This window comes from Besnoitia besnoiti, chromosome II (genome assembly GCF_002563875.1).
Source record: "Besnoitia besnoiti strain Bb-Ger1 chromosome II, whole genome shotgun sequence".
Taxonomy (NCBI): Eukaryota; Apicomplexa; class Conoidasida; order Eucoccidiorida; family Sarcocystidae; genus Besnoitia; species Besnoitia besnoiti.
This window is the reverse complement of record NC_042357.1, coordinates 4,324,705-4,338,193: the sequence shown is the minus strand read 5'-3', so window position 1 is coordinate 4,338,193 and position 13,489 is coordinate 4,324,705. Positions and strand designations below refer to the sequence as shown.

The window sequence follows — 13,489 nt, the reverse complement described above, 5'->3', positions numbered from 1 at the left end:
ACTACACAAGCACCTCTATCGTGTGCCATCCGCAAAGCTTCCTCTATAGTCTGGGGTAAAGGACGTTGAAGAAGCACGACAGACGTGCTCTGCTAGCCCATCATGCGCGTTCTTTTCGTATGGCCGTGCGCATACGATAGATGAGCCCCTTCCGGCCGGTTTCGCAAGTGGACTGCTACCAGGCACTGGAGCGAGCTGGTATGCATGTTAGGTCCGCAAAACAGCACCGCGAAACCGGCGGGAAATGGCAATCTCGCAGGTATTGCGACGGTAGGGAACTGCCGCTTTTACTGCGGACGTCTGGCCATGCGTCTACGTTACCGATGCATAGGACAAGGATGGATGAATTCGACGCGGAAGGGAGATTGGGTGCTAATGGTCAAAGGCGACACACTTCGAGGCAGGTTGCTGACTACCCCCGCGTTGCGCAGACGAGGTCTCGAAAATACTGATACCCCAGCCGCTGCTCCGAACTACCACATACACATCAATACTCGAGCAGTAAGCATTCCCAGCTGCTAACTGATGTTGCCATTCTGCCCTACTTCAGCATCAGGGAATATGCGTGGAAGACAGCCGTATCAAAGCTGTTTCAGGGTTGCCTTCTTTCTCGGAAGCCGCTGGGATGTAAGAATGCTGCCGCGCCGGCAGCCTCTTTAGCACGCACCGTAAACTGTGGTTTGCCAATCAGGTGTGATGAGAACCCATCCTGCTCCTTTTTCATCGTGGTACGAAATAAACTAGAGCACCGCTCAGTTGCGTGTCTGATATGTTGGCAGAACGCCGCGAGCTCTGCCGATGCGCCGGGAGCCCCACGCCAAAACGAGACATATTTCTGCACCGGTGAGATGGAGATAGCCAGTTTCATACGTCATCAAGGCTAGCGTCTATTTGTAGGATCGCCTATGAATCCCACCGGTGAGGATGGGTGGGTCCTCGCTACGCGTAAAAGGCTCGTGCAAGTAGGCAACTTCAAAAACTCTAGCGGCTCCCATCCGTGAAACCATAGCAATGACTATCAGGGACTTCGAGGGGAAACCGTAAGAAGACGAGAGCAATCTGAATGCCCTTGGCGTAGACGAGTTTGAAAATCGCATGCTCCAGGTGGAACTGATGCCAGCGCCGCCTCCACCTCGGCCCGGAGGCAATGGATCCATCACTCAGGATGAGTATTACAGAGACAAGCCCACGGGGACACTTGTACCTGCTGCGAAGGTTGTTTCAAAAGTTTTCTGATGTTAGTGCAAAAAGAGTGCACGCGTGCTGACGAAGGTGTTTATCAATGCGCTTCTTGCTTCGCAGGTGAGGATCCGTTAAACAAGAGCGCAGATGATGCAGCGCGCTTTCACCTGGTGAGCGGGACTCCGCGTATCACCGTTTGCTGTATTGCTCCTTCTTCCTGGCTTTGCGAAGCCCGAACTTCTTCCTCTCGACCTTCCTTGCGTCAACCGTCAAGAATCCTGCACGCCTTAGTGGCGAACGCAGCTCTGGTCGTTGCCGGACTATCTCTCGGGCGACCGCAAGCATGATTGCGCCGGACTGCCCACCTAGGCCTCCCCCATGAGCCTGAGTGAAGAGATACACACGCACCGGCCGGCCCGCCATGGGACTGTTGTGATGTATGCTCCTGTCGAGGCCAAGTTTGATAAATGCCTTACTTGTGCAATGATGTCAAACTGGCTCTCCATTTGCAATTCCATAAGCGGCGCGACGCAGTTATGAATCCACCAAGGATTGTCCTGGAGGTAGTCGGCTGCATCTCTGTCGTTGATTGTCAGCTTCCCCGTTCCGGGGGGAAGTCGAACCCTAGCGTAGGACCTGTTTGAACACATAAGCACCGAAACAACCACCGTTTGCTCGGCGAATTTCCCGGTGTGCCTAGGCCTGTGGAAGAAGCAAAAGAGTTCCTTCTGCGTGGGATGCAGCGAGCGTGAGACTTCTGACACTGCAAAGGGAACACATTTAACTCAGATGTAACTGTGCCTCCCCGGCAGACAACGAACCAGCACTGCAAAATACCGTGCCGCGCGTCTATTTATCGGAGTCTTCTGCGGTGGTACCTTTTCCGAGTTCCCCATGAATAATCCCTCTTCTTCGCCTGCAGCTCCGTCGCTTCGAGCGGCTCGCTATCCTGCGTGGTGTCGCCCCAGAGGCTGGTCGAATCACCTCCATCCGCCCAGAAATTGGGATCCACAGTTGCGTGTAGCAGCGTAAGCCCGCAAGAACGATATTTACGTTCCGGAAGTCGCGAAGACCTCGCCCTGTGAATAGCTGCGGAGAGGGACTGGTGCTGCGCGACGTTAGGCCAGTCATGCCGTTGTCTCCCGACCACAGGATGCGCAGAGCACGAACCCCTACCAGATAAAAGGAAAGGATAGTCCCCAGAGAAACTCTTCAGGTTGCGAGGAGGAACTATAAAGCATCGCCCAACAGCAGGGCCACATAAGAGAATCGCAAGACACGCTGTCGCCCAGTATAACCGGCTGCTGCTACCAGCCCGCCGCCAGAAGCATTCGGGAGTCATTCTACCAGAGTCCACATTTCACGCACGTATTACTCGAGGTACCATATGCAATACACGACGAAAACCAAACCGCGGAAACATGGGGCATTTCTCTGAATAAGATAATCTGGATCTGCAGCATGCGGGTGCGACCTGCGACAACGACTGTGTTCTTGTCTCCATCTGCATGCACAGCCGAGCGGCGACGCGGCCGTCTCATGCTAAGACAGACAGCTATATTTCACTTGGGGCCTTTATAGTTTTTTGGTCGCGTTGACTATGAACTGGGTAGATATGTCGTGAACTGACGGGCTAAGTCATGAGATTTCTGTGAGGGCGGCGACTGTCGCACTCTTCCGCAAACTGGACGGCCGCGGTGTCTTCTCAGCACTAGCCCTCTACAATCGCGCAACCAGGCAGAAGACGGCCAGCATCGAAAGGCTTCCTATCGAATATCCTGAACCTTTTTCGCGCCGCACAACACGAGAGCTATTTTCCTCCGGTGGTGTGCAGTCGTATGAAGTACTATCCCTCAGTGGTAGCGCCTCCGCGTCCAAGTCTTTAGCGGCCTCCCATGAAGCTTTTTCCCTTGACCGTTCTCTACACACACTTCCGCGCCAGGGTATCGCCTTTACCGCGGAAACCGTGTCGGAAACCATGATGGTGCGCTTTTCCTTTGTCCGACTGGCCTACAATGGGAGCGTATGCAAATGATCCTCGTGTACAGCATAGGCATTTCACTTTCGAGCGGATTTGTCACGGGGATGCCCCGCCAGTTGGCGGCCTCTCCTCTCTTCTGCCGCCGACTGTCTTCTTCTCCTCTTCGTCCCCGGCGACTCGAGGCGCACGGAAGTTGTCGGCGGTTGTCTTCCTGTTGTGTCTCATAATGGCTCTCTCTGGGAGAGGCACGGAGGCTTTCCTCCGCTGGTGCCACCCATCCAGGCAGTGTCCCGCCTGCCCAGATACTGGCGTGCCGTCACCGGCGCCCGGTTTTCTGTCGCTGGGGGGGCGAGATTCCCAGGCATGCAACCACTTTTTTCATCGTGTTGCAAGGCGCGTCAGACACCTAAAAGGAAACTCGATGCGGCGACACTTTCGCCGAAACCATCTGAACCCCGCGGCAACTGCGGCGGCGAGGCCTGCGCGGCATCCCATGCTGAGCTTCGCTTCATCCGCTCAATGCGTGGGGATTCGTGCCGCTCAGTCGGGCTCGCTCCTTACAAGCACGTCGCTCAACTCACCTCCACATGCGGAGCGACACCCGCTTTCCGCAAAGCGGTCTCTGTTCTCGACAACGGCCAGTCTCACCGGGCAGGCTTCTCTCGTGGATAAGCACGCTGGGACGCGACCGCAGAACGCCTTGTTGAATTCGTGGCTACGCCGAGCCTCGAAAACAGGGAAAAATTTTACCTTGAATTCTTCCGCAGACGATGGAGCCCCCTCTCAAGTCGCCGTTCATCCGGTCTTCCTGGCTAGACTGCCTCTGTTTTCCCGCCCTGCGTCACGGCGTCTGCTCTCCTTTCTTTCGTTCGACAATCCATCCATGGTCCCTGAATCGCCCCACATGCCGCCCCTGCTCGTATTCGTCCGCGAACAGAAACGCCTCCGCCCCGACAAAGTCTTGATTATCCAGGCAAGCGCTCTCCCTCTTAACCACATGCAAAAAAGAGCTGTTCCCGACGCTTCATACTCTAGATGGAGTCCACTTGGCTGCTTCGATTGCTTCTCGCACGTCTACTCCTCAGTTTCTTGAACGCTTGTGTAGTCACCACTCCGCCTTCGTGTACTCACTGCAGTTGTCGCTGGACGGGGCTCGCGTTGCGCAGGTTGGCGACTTCTTTGAGGCCTACGGCTTGGACGCCGTTCTGCTCGTGGAGTACTGCGGACTGAACCCCATGGGCGGCAAGGCGAAGGCGGGCTGCCCGAAGCAAAACTTGCAACAGACGCTCGACTGCCTAACGAGCGAAGTGAGTGCGGGCCCTCCCACGCCCACTGGCAGGGCCTCCAACTGTGCGTGCCCGCCTCGCGTGTCGCCGACATCGAGTGCCCGCGTGTCGTGAGGTGCATCCGAAAAGCACCGGCGACGCAGAACCGACCAGCTGTAAACCCGCCTCCCCCCATACGGGCTGTGGGGAGGGGGGGGAGGAGGGGCTAGCCCACGGGCCGGCCGGGTGCCTCCAGCAGAGCCTTGCACGTGGCGTTCGCCTGGAGTCTTCATCGCAGCTCACGCGCCCTTCCTACTTGCGATGTTTGTCTTGAACGGATGCGACGTGCTGCAGGGGTTCTCAGTCTCTGTTTTCGAAGAGTTCGCGTCTCCCGTGGCGGCGACCCCGGTCGCGCCTGGCGGCAGTAGGAAGTTGCGGCTGCTGACCCAGATAATCTCCCCGTCTTCGCCCTTGTATCTCCCCGCTCACATGCCGCTTTACGAAGGCGAAATTGGTGAGCCGATGCGGGGCAATGCGGGCAACTCCAGACAGTCTCATGCGTGTCGGTCATCGCTTGCCGGTTGCAGTGTCGCGCGCCTATCGTCCCCGCGCTGGGTGTGCTGCGCGGCCCCTACACAGCCTCTGGCTTCCATTGCCAAGCCCAGAGGCATGCAGCAGTTCTGGAGAGGAGGCCGGCGGGATGCTCGAGTGCATGGGCGGCAGGTTGTGCGGCCCGGACTGCGCGAACGCCACAATCGTCTCGGTCGCGGCGCTTCATTGCCTCTCGGGTTAGTGATTCCGCTCGGAGCCGCTCTGCGCTTTGTGGGCTTCAGGCGCACACACGCCGGACTCGCAGCCCGTTTTCTCCCTGTACTACTCGCCGAGCGCGGGCTACGCGTGCGGGGAGATTGACGTTCCCCAGCGGACGCTTCGAGTGGAGGGCGGGCTGACAGCTGAAGGCGTGGAAATGCGCATTCGGTCTGCAAGCGGTGGAATGCCCCAGGGCGAGCTCTACGTGCACCAGATTCCTGCACTCGGCTCTCGCGGCGACGGCACCACGCGGCTGGCGCGGCGCCTCTTTCCATCCCTGCGAAAAATCTACCTCAGGGTAAGCGCGTACAAACCCGGCACAAGAGACGCTGTGCGGGTCAGGTCAACACGCGGGAATGCCGCGCTCGTTGACTCGCCTTCTACGCAAATCCCACGCTGTTTTTGCGGGCTGTGGGGATTTGGCGTCTTCCCGCGGATGTGCACATGACCTCAGCCCAGACCCTAAAGCATGTCGAGCGCAGCCGATGCCGTGCTCCTCCTGCGTCCCGCTAGGCGCCTGGACACTGCTTTGCAGCGGGCGCCTTTCATCTAGAGTGCGTGGCGACTCGTGTGGTTTCCGCAGGATTACAGCTCGCCGTCGGCCTTCCACCGCGCCGTGCTTCGACACCTGACGGCGTCTCTCCAGCTGCCTCACTCGGAGTTCACAATTCGCTCGCACCTGGACTATTTCTCTCCCTCTCTTGCGATTCCCGAGCCCGCAGCGGCCCCGTCAGACCTTGGGGTGATGCCTTCGCTGGCCGCTCCCTCCTCGCTACCACCAAGATCTTCACCGAACCCCCCGTCAACACAGCCGCCAGGCCCAGAAAACCGCGCCGCCGCTGGAGGGCCCGCGGGGAGCGCTGGGGAGGGCGCGCTGCAGTCTTTTGAGAACAGGCCAGAGCCCGCCTTCGCCGGCAGCGCCCAGTCCTCCACGCCGTTTACCGCGAAACTACATCGCCACCGCCCCCACCCCCTGTATGTGTCGACGGCGTCGCAGCTCGGGCTTCTCACGTCTGCCGCTAGGCAAGGCAACATCGTCGCCTCCACCTCGTCGGTCCTCGTCCCGCCCTTGCATCTCGCTGCGCTGCCGGCGGGTGCGCCCGTCACAGCTGCTCGGTGAGTCTCTCTTCGACGCCTCTCCTCTGTAGTCTCGCTGCTGCCCTCCACGGTTCATCGAACGCTGCATTCGAGTTCCGCGGGGCTGACGCTCAGGCCCGCAGCCCGCGTCGCCTGTCTTGGGGAAGTCTCGCTCTTGCTGACGAGGGCGTGGTCGCTGGCGTGTTTTGTTCTGCTCGCCAGGTTCCTCCAGCGATTGCTGCTGTTTCCGCCACCGCATTCTGTCGCGGACGCGATACAAAGCATCCTGAGGCAGCTTCTGCGGCTCGGCCGCACAGACAGCCGTCTCTCGTCGGCCTTCATGAAACCGTTCCCAGGCTCAAACGGTGAAGAGGCTGCGCCGCCAGGCGCGTCGTCGCTCTCTGGCGATGGTGGCCCCGGCGCCTCGTGTGGGGCCTCGCCGCCCTCGACGAAGAACGCGCTCGAGTCGACTGCCGAAAGCCGCGGGCCGCAACTGCCCCCCCGCATTTTTTATGGAGCCGAGCCGGGGATTGGGAGGCCTGCGGGAGGCGTTGTAGCCGGCGCGGGCGAGCGGGCGGCTGAAGGACGCGAGAAGGTGGCAGGCGAAGGCGGCGATCCGCCGCTGCTGCTGGTGCCGGCAGTTCGAGTCATGGACGCGGGCAAGCTCGTGCAAGTGATTTCGTCGCGCTCAGTGAGTCGCTCAACGAGCTCTTCAGCGGCCAGGTCTCTCTGCGCGACGTGGCTCAGCGTCGAGAGAGAAGGAAGCGGCGGCAAGGGATGTTGAAACGCAGAATGAAGCGCTGCAGCGGCCGCCGCAAAGTCGGCGTTTGGATCTCCAAACCCTGGGGTGGCACATGACTCGCTGAGCCCAGCGACAGGGGACAGCTCTTCCGGCCTGAGCGTGCGCGGACACACACGCTGTGGGATGGATATCTGCACGATATTCGATGGAGTGCGGCCAGTTTGGCTGCGTCACTTCACTGGCGTGAGGTGTGTATAGCCCATCACGTGCTCAACGATGTAGCCAGGGAGCAGCGGCAGGAGCCGCGCCCACGCCACGAGACCCAACAGACGTGCTCACTGTTCGCCGGATGTGCGGCGACTTGTGCGATTTTCAACCTTTCCGCAGGCCAACCGTCGCTTTTTCCTCGAGCTCCTGACCCTGTTGGCGCCGACGCGATACTGCCTGCGGCGCTACCCTCCTTCGCTGCTGAAGCCACTGTTGACGGTCTTGCAGCACGAGACTCAGCAGCAGGTCTCGCAGGATCGATTCCTGGAGGGCGTCGAAAAGGCGATCTGCCTTATCGAGCAGGTGCGTTCTATCAACGGCCCTAAAGCGGGCGATGTCAACACCGATGCACAGCGACTGCTTTTCGCTGTTCCTGTGCGTTCGTCTAGTTTTTTCGAAGGCAAGCCGCGCGCCCAGATTGCCAGATCTTGTCAGCGACGCTCCGTAGAAGCTGAAGAACAACTCAGAGTCTTCGCGGCCGCAGTTGGGCCGCGGGCGCCTGGGGGCAGGTGCCGCAGACTCGTCGAACGCGCGCTGTCGTGTACTGCTGCCCTTCGTCTCGCAGGTGCTTCTCTTAGAAGAGGAGGAACAAGAGGAGGCCGCGGAGAGCGCCGCGCTCGCCGCCATCGCAGCTGCGGAGCAAATGAGTCGCCTGGCAGCGGCCACAGACGTCCACGTGGGGACTACGGCGGATGCGGACATTTCGGGGTGGGGGCAGCCGACGCCGTCTGGAGACCCACAAACCCTAGGGGGGTCTGACGGCCAGGAGGACCCGTCCCCAGCGCAGGCCGCGTCAGCTGCGGCGGCTGTCGCACGCGCAGTGGCTGAGGCCGCAGCGGCGCGGGAGGCGGCGGCCCAAGCCGCTTCGCGGGCGCTGGCGACGGTGGCAGGGGGCCACGCAACCAGCAGCAGCACTCGGGGCCTTTTGCCTCTGCTTGACGACTATTTTCGGCGCATGGTAAGCGTTTGAAGAAGTCAGGGATCGGTCAGGGCTGCCTCTGCAAGGCTCGACTTTGGCTCGAGGGCTTAGTGCACCCTGCCGCGTCGGTCGTTTTCGCGGCCCCAGGGTAGGTCTTCCATCCACAGTGGCTGACAAGCGCGGCGGCCTGAGAGATCTCGACGCATATGGTTCACATCCGCCGGCCTCGCAGCGCGGCAGCCGTCCGCTGGCCGGCTGCTGCGACCGTTGGCCTCGGTAGCGTGTAGTGGTCAGCGCGGCAGGCGCGCGGCCAAGGATCAACAGAAAGTTGGGATACTGGGATTCGTCTTCAGCCCTAGAGGAACCCGACCAGTTGAAATCTTTCGTGCCAGTAGGAACTGCACCCACGATAGCTGTAGCAGAGAAATATGCTCGGGAATCTACTAGAACGACTGTCATCTCACTTCTCCAGCGCAGGCCCAGCCTTCTTAGCCTTCTTCGCCTTCTTCGCGCGACTGTGGAATCCACGGGTCTACCTGTTTTCTGTAGGAGCGCTTCCGCGGCCACATCCAGCCGTTCTGCGTGCCGTATGCTCACGCGGTTGTCGCGGCGGCCGTGGACGACCTGCTGATTGCGATCTTTGAGGACTTTGCGGGCATCGAGTCGATGCCGCCGCTTCGTCCTGTGTGTGCGCTGGAGGACTTCCTCGATTCCGCGGACTCCGCGCCTTCCGCGGGCCGACCCAGAGCGGGGCTGAGCAAAGTGAAGTCCACCACTCTCCTCACAGCTCGCGATCTGGTCGACCTCTTCATTGCTGTAGAAAAACTCCAAGCGCCGGCGAAAGCCTCCTCCTCGTCCTCGCCGCCCCCCCGTATCGCCTCGCTCTTACAGATGCACGGAGAGAGGATCCGCATCCCGCCCAGTGCGTTGCTCTCGAGTATTGAAGCCCTCCAGCGCCAGCGCTTGGCGCCGGCGTTTCCTTCCGCGGGGCTGGGGAGGGCGGGCTCCAGCGGCGCAGCCAGGCAGCTCGGCGACGCTGAATGGCCGCGGCTTCTCGGCGCCTTGCAGAAGCGCTTGTGGGGAGACACGCTGAATGAGTCAGTCTACCTGAAAAAGGGCAAACCGCCACTCGAGCCGCTCAAGGCCGCGAGCAGGAACGGGCGCAGAAAGAGCGCGGGCAAAGCAAGTCCGAGCGCGGCTCTCGCGGCAGAAAACGAGGATCTCTACAGCGCGGAAAACGGCCTCAATTCCTACAGCGAAGATGGGGCCGGGGCATGGAGCGAGAGCCTGGACGACGACCTCGGGCACCGCGCCGCCTCGGCGTTGGCGGCTGACTTCGCCCTCGAAGACGACCCAGCGGGAGCTGGGGGAGGTATCGCCTCAGGCATTCCGCCAGACGCGGCCTCTGCTGACGCTGCCGCAGAACTCGAAGCACGCCACGCGCGGTCTCAAGTCGAAAGCGGAGTTCGGTCAACAACCTCCCAGTGGAGCAAGACTCCCGAGCATCCTCGAGTAAGTCGGGCGGCCTGCGGGTTCACGCAGCACCGTCCCAGCTAGAAGGGCACATGAGGAGGGGGGCGGGGCCCTGGCGCGGCGGAATGGCCTCTGGACTCGCACGCCAGACCCACGACAGAGTCACTGCAAAACATATGCAAAGCTCACGCCCCCGCCGCGCATGCAGGCGAACACGATAAGCACCAAATGCTTTGGTGCTCCACATGCATCGTGCTGCTCTTAGACAGTGCCTCTATCCACTCGGCAAAGCGAGGCACAGCCTGCCGCAGGTCCCTCAGGGTCGTCGCGCTTGTGCGTCGTTTGTCTCCGCGCAGGACAGACACGGACATCAGATCGCCTCTGGGTGGACGACGCCGCGCGTGGCCGCGTCTGTCCGAGCCTACACCACCGCCAAGAACTTTGCGGCAGCTGCCGTCGAGAAGCGACTCCGGCAACTCAGCAAAGACCTCCAGCCGCTGCTGCCCGAAATTCTGCTGGCGTCGCATCTCATCATCATTCTCCAAGTAAGAGGATTTACGTTGCGGAGGGGGGAAGTGCAGCTGAGCCTGCTTGCTCGCAGATGAGACTGGACAGTGTGTCTCGCCGCGCGGACGCAGCCCCCCGCGAGTGTTTCATGGAGCTGCACTTCAGTCTGAAGGCCGGGTGCTTTGGACTTCCATACGCGGCCGCCGTGGCCCCTGTCCTCTTCATGGCGCGCGCAGAGTCTAAGCCAGCACGCGGCCTTCGCAGCGACTCAGGGCTGGCAGCTGCCTCAGCTGCTTGACCCGACGGCCAAAGCGGCGCTGAAGGTCGACACGCTCACGCCATATTACATGCCGCGGCCCAACGCGCGAACGCTTGCACTCCAGCGACTACGCCAGCAGGCAGAGCTGGCGGCCGCCGCGCAGACGGCGCCCAGCGCGCAGCACGCGCGTCTTGAGAGCGGGCAATGGACGCGCGAACAGAGGGCACAAAACGTCGGAAAGGGCCCCAGTCCAGCCGAGCCGTCGAGGGGCGACGCGCCGCGTGGCTTAACGGGCCACGCGGTGCTCCAGGATCCGCCTTTTCCGCAGGGTGAAGCCTCAAAGGATGACGCCGTGGTCAGCTACTCCTTCGGCATGCACGGTCTGTTTGTCCTGACAGGCGAAAACATGGCAGGCAAAAGCACCTTTTGCCGCTCGGTCCTCGCCCTCGTCGTCCTCGCGAACGCAGGTGAGAAGCTGCGTGTGCGGAGGTTTCAGTGCTTAGCGTGTTTATGGAGCCCGTGTGCAGTCTTTGGCCGTTCCTTCATCCTCAGCGCGGCTCTTATCACGACCTCCCTCCTCTGGCTGTTTTGCTGCGTTCAGGCCTCTTCTGCCCCTGCGGCCCCGAGACCGTTGTGCCCCGCTACGGGGCCTTCTTGTCGTCGTCCTATATGGCTCACGACTCGCCGCTTGAGAATAAATCCTTTTTCTTCGAGGAGCTCTCTCAGCTGCACAGTATCCTCGCGCAGGCGCGCGGTTACAACGGCGGGAACGCCCCCCCAACCGAGGCCGGCCACCTGACGTCTTCCACAGAAAAGGTTTCACTGGAAAACGCGGCGACGCCGTTTGTGATTGTTGACGAACCCTGCAAAGGAACAGCACCCAAATGGGGAGCCGGTAAGCGACCCTTGCCCCCCCCTCGCGTTGGCTAACGATCGGGGGACTCTTTGAGTTGAACTCAGTTTGAAATCGCCACTTCCTTCCCACGCGGCTCGGCGGGGTTCATAGATACAGTTACCATGACTCGCACACGGGTGCAGAAATCTAGCTGCATTCCGCAAGAGGCAGATTTCTGAAAGGCGACCCGACCGGGCTCGCGTCCAGGGCTCTCAGCGGATCTTCCTTGCTGGCTGGTTTCACCTCCTTGGTGGCATGCAGCCCTCGCGTGTGCGTGTGTGTGTATCTCCTCGTAGGGTTCGTTGGCGCGGCCCTCGAGCTCCTCTGCCGCGGACGCACTCACGGCGTCCTGTCGACGCATCTGCACAACGAGCTGACCCGACTGCCGCTTGATCTCCCGGCCAACGTTCGATTCAAGCGTATGGGCGTGCGGAAGACGTCTCAGCCTGCATCGGCGGATGCGCGCTCAGCGGTCGGCGGAGGCCTGGAGACGCCCGGCGGCGGCCTTCAGACTCCCCCAGAGGAATCGGGGAGCGGAGGTAGCGTGGAGGGCGGCACCGCCGCTGCCTCGGAATCTCTGCAGCGGATCCACGCGCACCATTTGGGAGCCCAGGCCGATCGCGTGTACACGTACGAACTCCTGGACGGCGTCTGCCGAGACAGCAATGCGATGCTCACTGCTTGGAAAGTGGGCATGCCCCCAGGCATCATCACGAGGGCGAACGAGCTCCAGGCGCACTTAGACGCGCCCGAGCTGGGGTTCACAGCCCCGCATGTCGCCTTGGCGAGCCAAGAAAACGGCGAATCACCGTCTCTTATGCTCAAAACAAGACCCGGGACTGTGAGAGCGAGGAGGGACGGCGAGCATCAAGCCCCTAGTGTGCAAACACAGACTACGGCGTTCGCTGCAACTCCTGGGCGGCCCGCAGCCCCATCTGGAAGTGGGGCTGACGCAGGAGACGGAGGTTTTCACACTGCGCAGGAGGCCACTGCAGTTGTAACGGAAGGAGAGCTGACAGATGATTCAGTCATTGAGAGATCTCCAGAGACCCCGGCAGAGGAGGGGTCGGAGGAGGAGCAAACAGATACGGGGGCTGGCGCCGACTCTGGTCGGCCCCGCGAGCTGTTGGATACACTCGAAAGGAGTGAGTCTTTGGTTCATGCTTTCGCATCTTCCGCAATGGCCCTGAACGGTCTCCTAGATCGCCTACGTTTGACACTCATAGAGACAACCCAGCAGGTGGCTTGCGCGGAACAAGTTCGCATCACGCCTGGGGCGTCTAGGAAGGCAACCGAGCGAAGTGCCCACGAACTAAGGCCGAGCGCCGACAAAACTGCCAGAAACAGCGCAGCCGCGGCTTCATCAGTCGCACGCGCTGCGCCGCAAGTGCTTCAGCTGCCCTCGCTGTCGAGGCGACTTGCCGCTCCGCCGCCGTGGCAGGATGGCGCTGCGTGTGTCTACGTACTTGTAGCTCCCTGTACCGTCGCTAGAAAGGTGCATCGGCTCGCGTTTTTGGAGTCTGGCGTTTCTGCGATAGGCGCAGACTACAGCGAGGCGCGATCTGAGCATGCGCTTGCTGACTTAGGAGGCTTCTGCGCGAATGTGTATGTTGGCGAAACTGAGAGGCTCGAAACCCGTCTGCGGACGCATAGCCGCTCGCCACTCTGGGCGCACGCGCGCGTCTTGGCGGTCAGAGTGCGGGGCAAAGGGGAAGCAAGAGACATCGAAACAGCCTTGATCCGCCGCCTGAAGGAGGAAAAAGGCGTCGTGCTCATGTCACTAAAAGACGGAAACCGCAAAGCGGTGGGAGCGGGCCTCAACCAGGATTTCTGAACAAGCTACGTGCTGGGGGGGCGGGCGGAGCTTCTGAGGGGTTGGAGAGCGGACGGTGATTCGCGCGCAGGACGTGATATGCTGCTTCTGGAGATGTACTTTTCAACGCACCCATCTCCTCAGGCCCCAAAACACCAGGGCGCCAAGAACCCGGGTACCGGGCGGCACGTTAGAGTGGGTTGAGGAGTTCCCTACCCTAACATTAAATACGCGAGCAGACGCACAGCTGTTGGGGAACAAGCTTTCTTTGTCTCTTCACATTTGCTCGATCTCAGAGC

The 13,489-nt window shown here is 60.9% G+C and overlaps 2 protein-coding genes across 2 annotated transcripts; one reads left to right on the top strand and one right to left on the bottom strand.

Moving 5' to 3' along the window:
• Positions 1-1,371: 1,371 nt before the first annotated feature.
• BESB_039620 (ribosomal protein RPS9) lies at positions 1,372-2,524 on the bottom strand (the record flags this gene model as incomplete). The annotated part of the gene is made up of 3 exons (XM_029362548.1): positions 1,372-1,566; positions 1,659-1,818; positions 2,061-2,524. The coding sequence occupies 3 exons, from the start codon at positions 2,522-2,524 to the stop codon at positions 1,372-1,374; spliced, it is 819 nt and encodes a 272-aa protein (XP_029221513.1).
• Positions 2,525-3,584: 1,060 nt separating this feature from the next.
• Positions 3,585-13,211, top strand: BESB_039610 (uncharacterized protein; the record flags this gene model as incomplete). The annotated part of the gene is made up of 13 exons (XM_029362547.1): positions 3,585-4,175; positions 4,330-4,470; positions 4,783-4,942; positions 5,262-5,536; positions 5,822-6,354; positions 6,538-7,006; positions 7,445-7,627; positions 7,890-8,282; positions 8,793-9,755; positions 10,073-10,261; positions 10,460-10,949; positions 11,084-11,377; positions 11,674-13,211. 13 exons carry the CDS (start codon positions 3,585-3,587, stop codon positions 13,209-13,211), a joined length of 6,219 nt encoding a protein of 2,072 aa, XP_029221512.1.
• Positions 13,212-13,489: the final 278 nt, after the last annotated feature.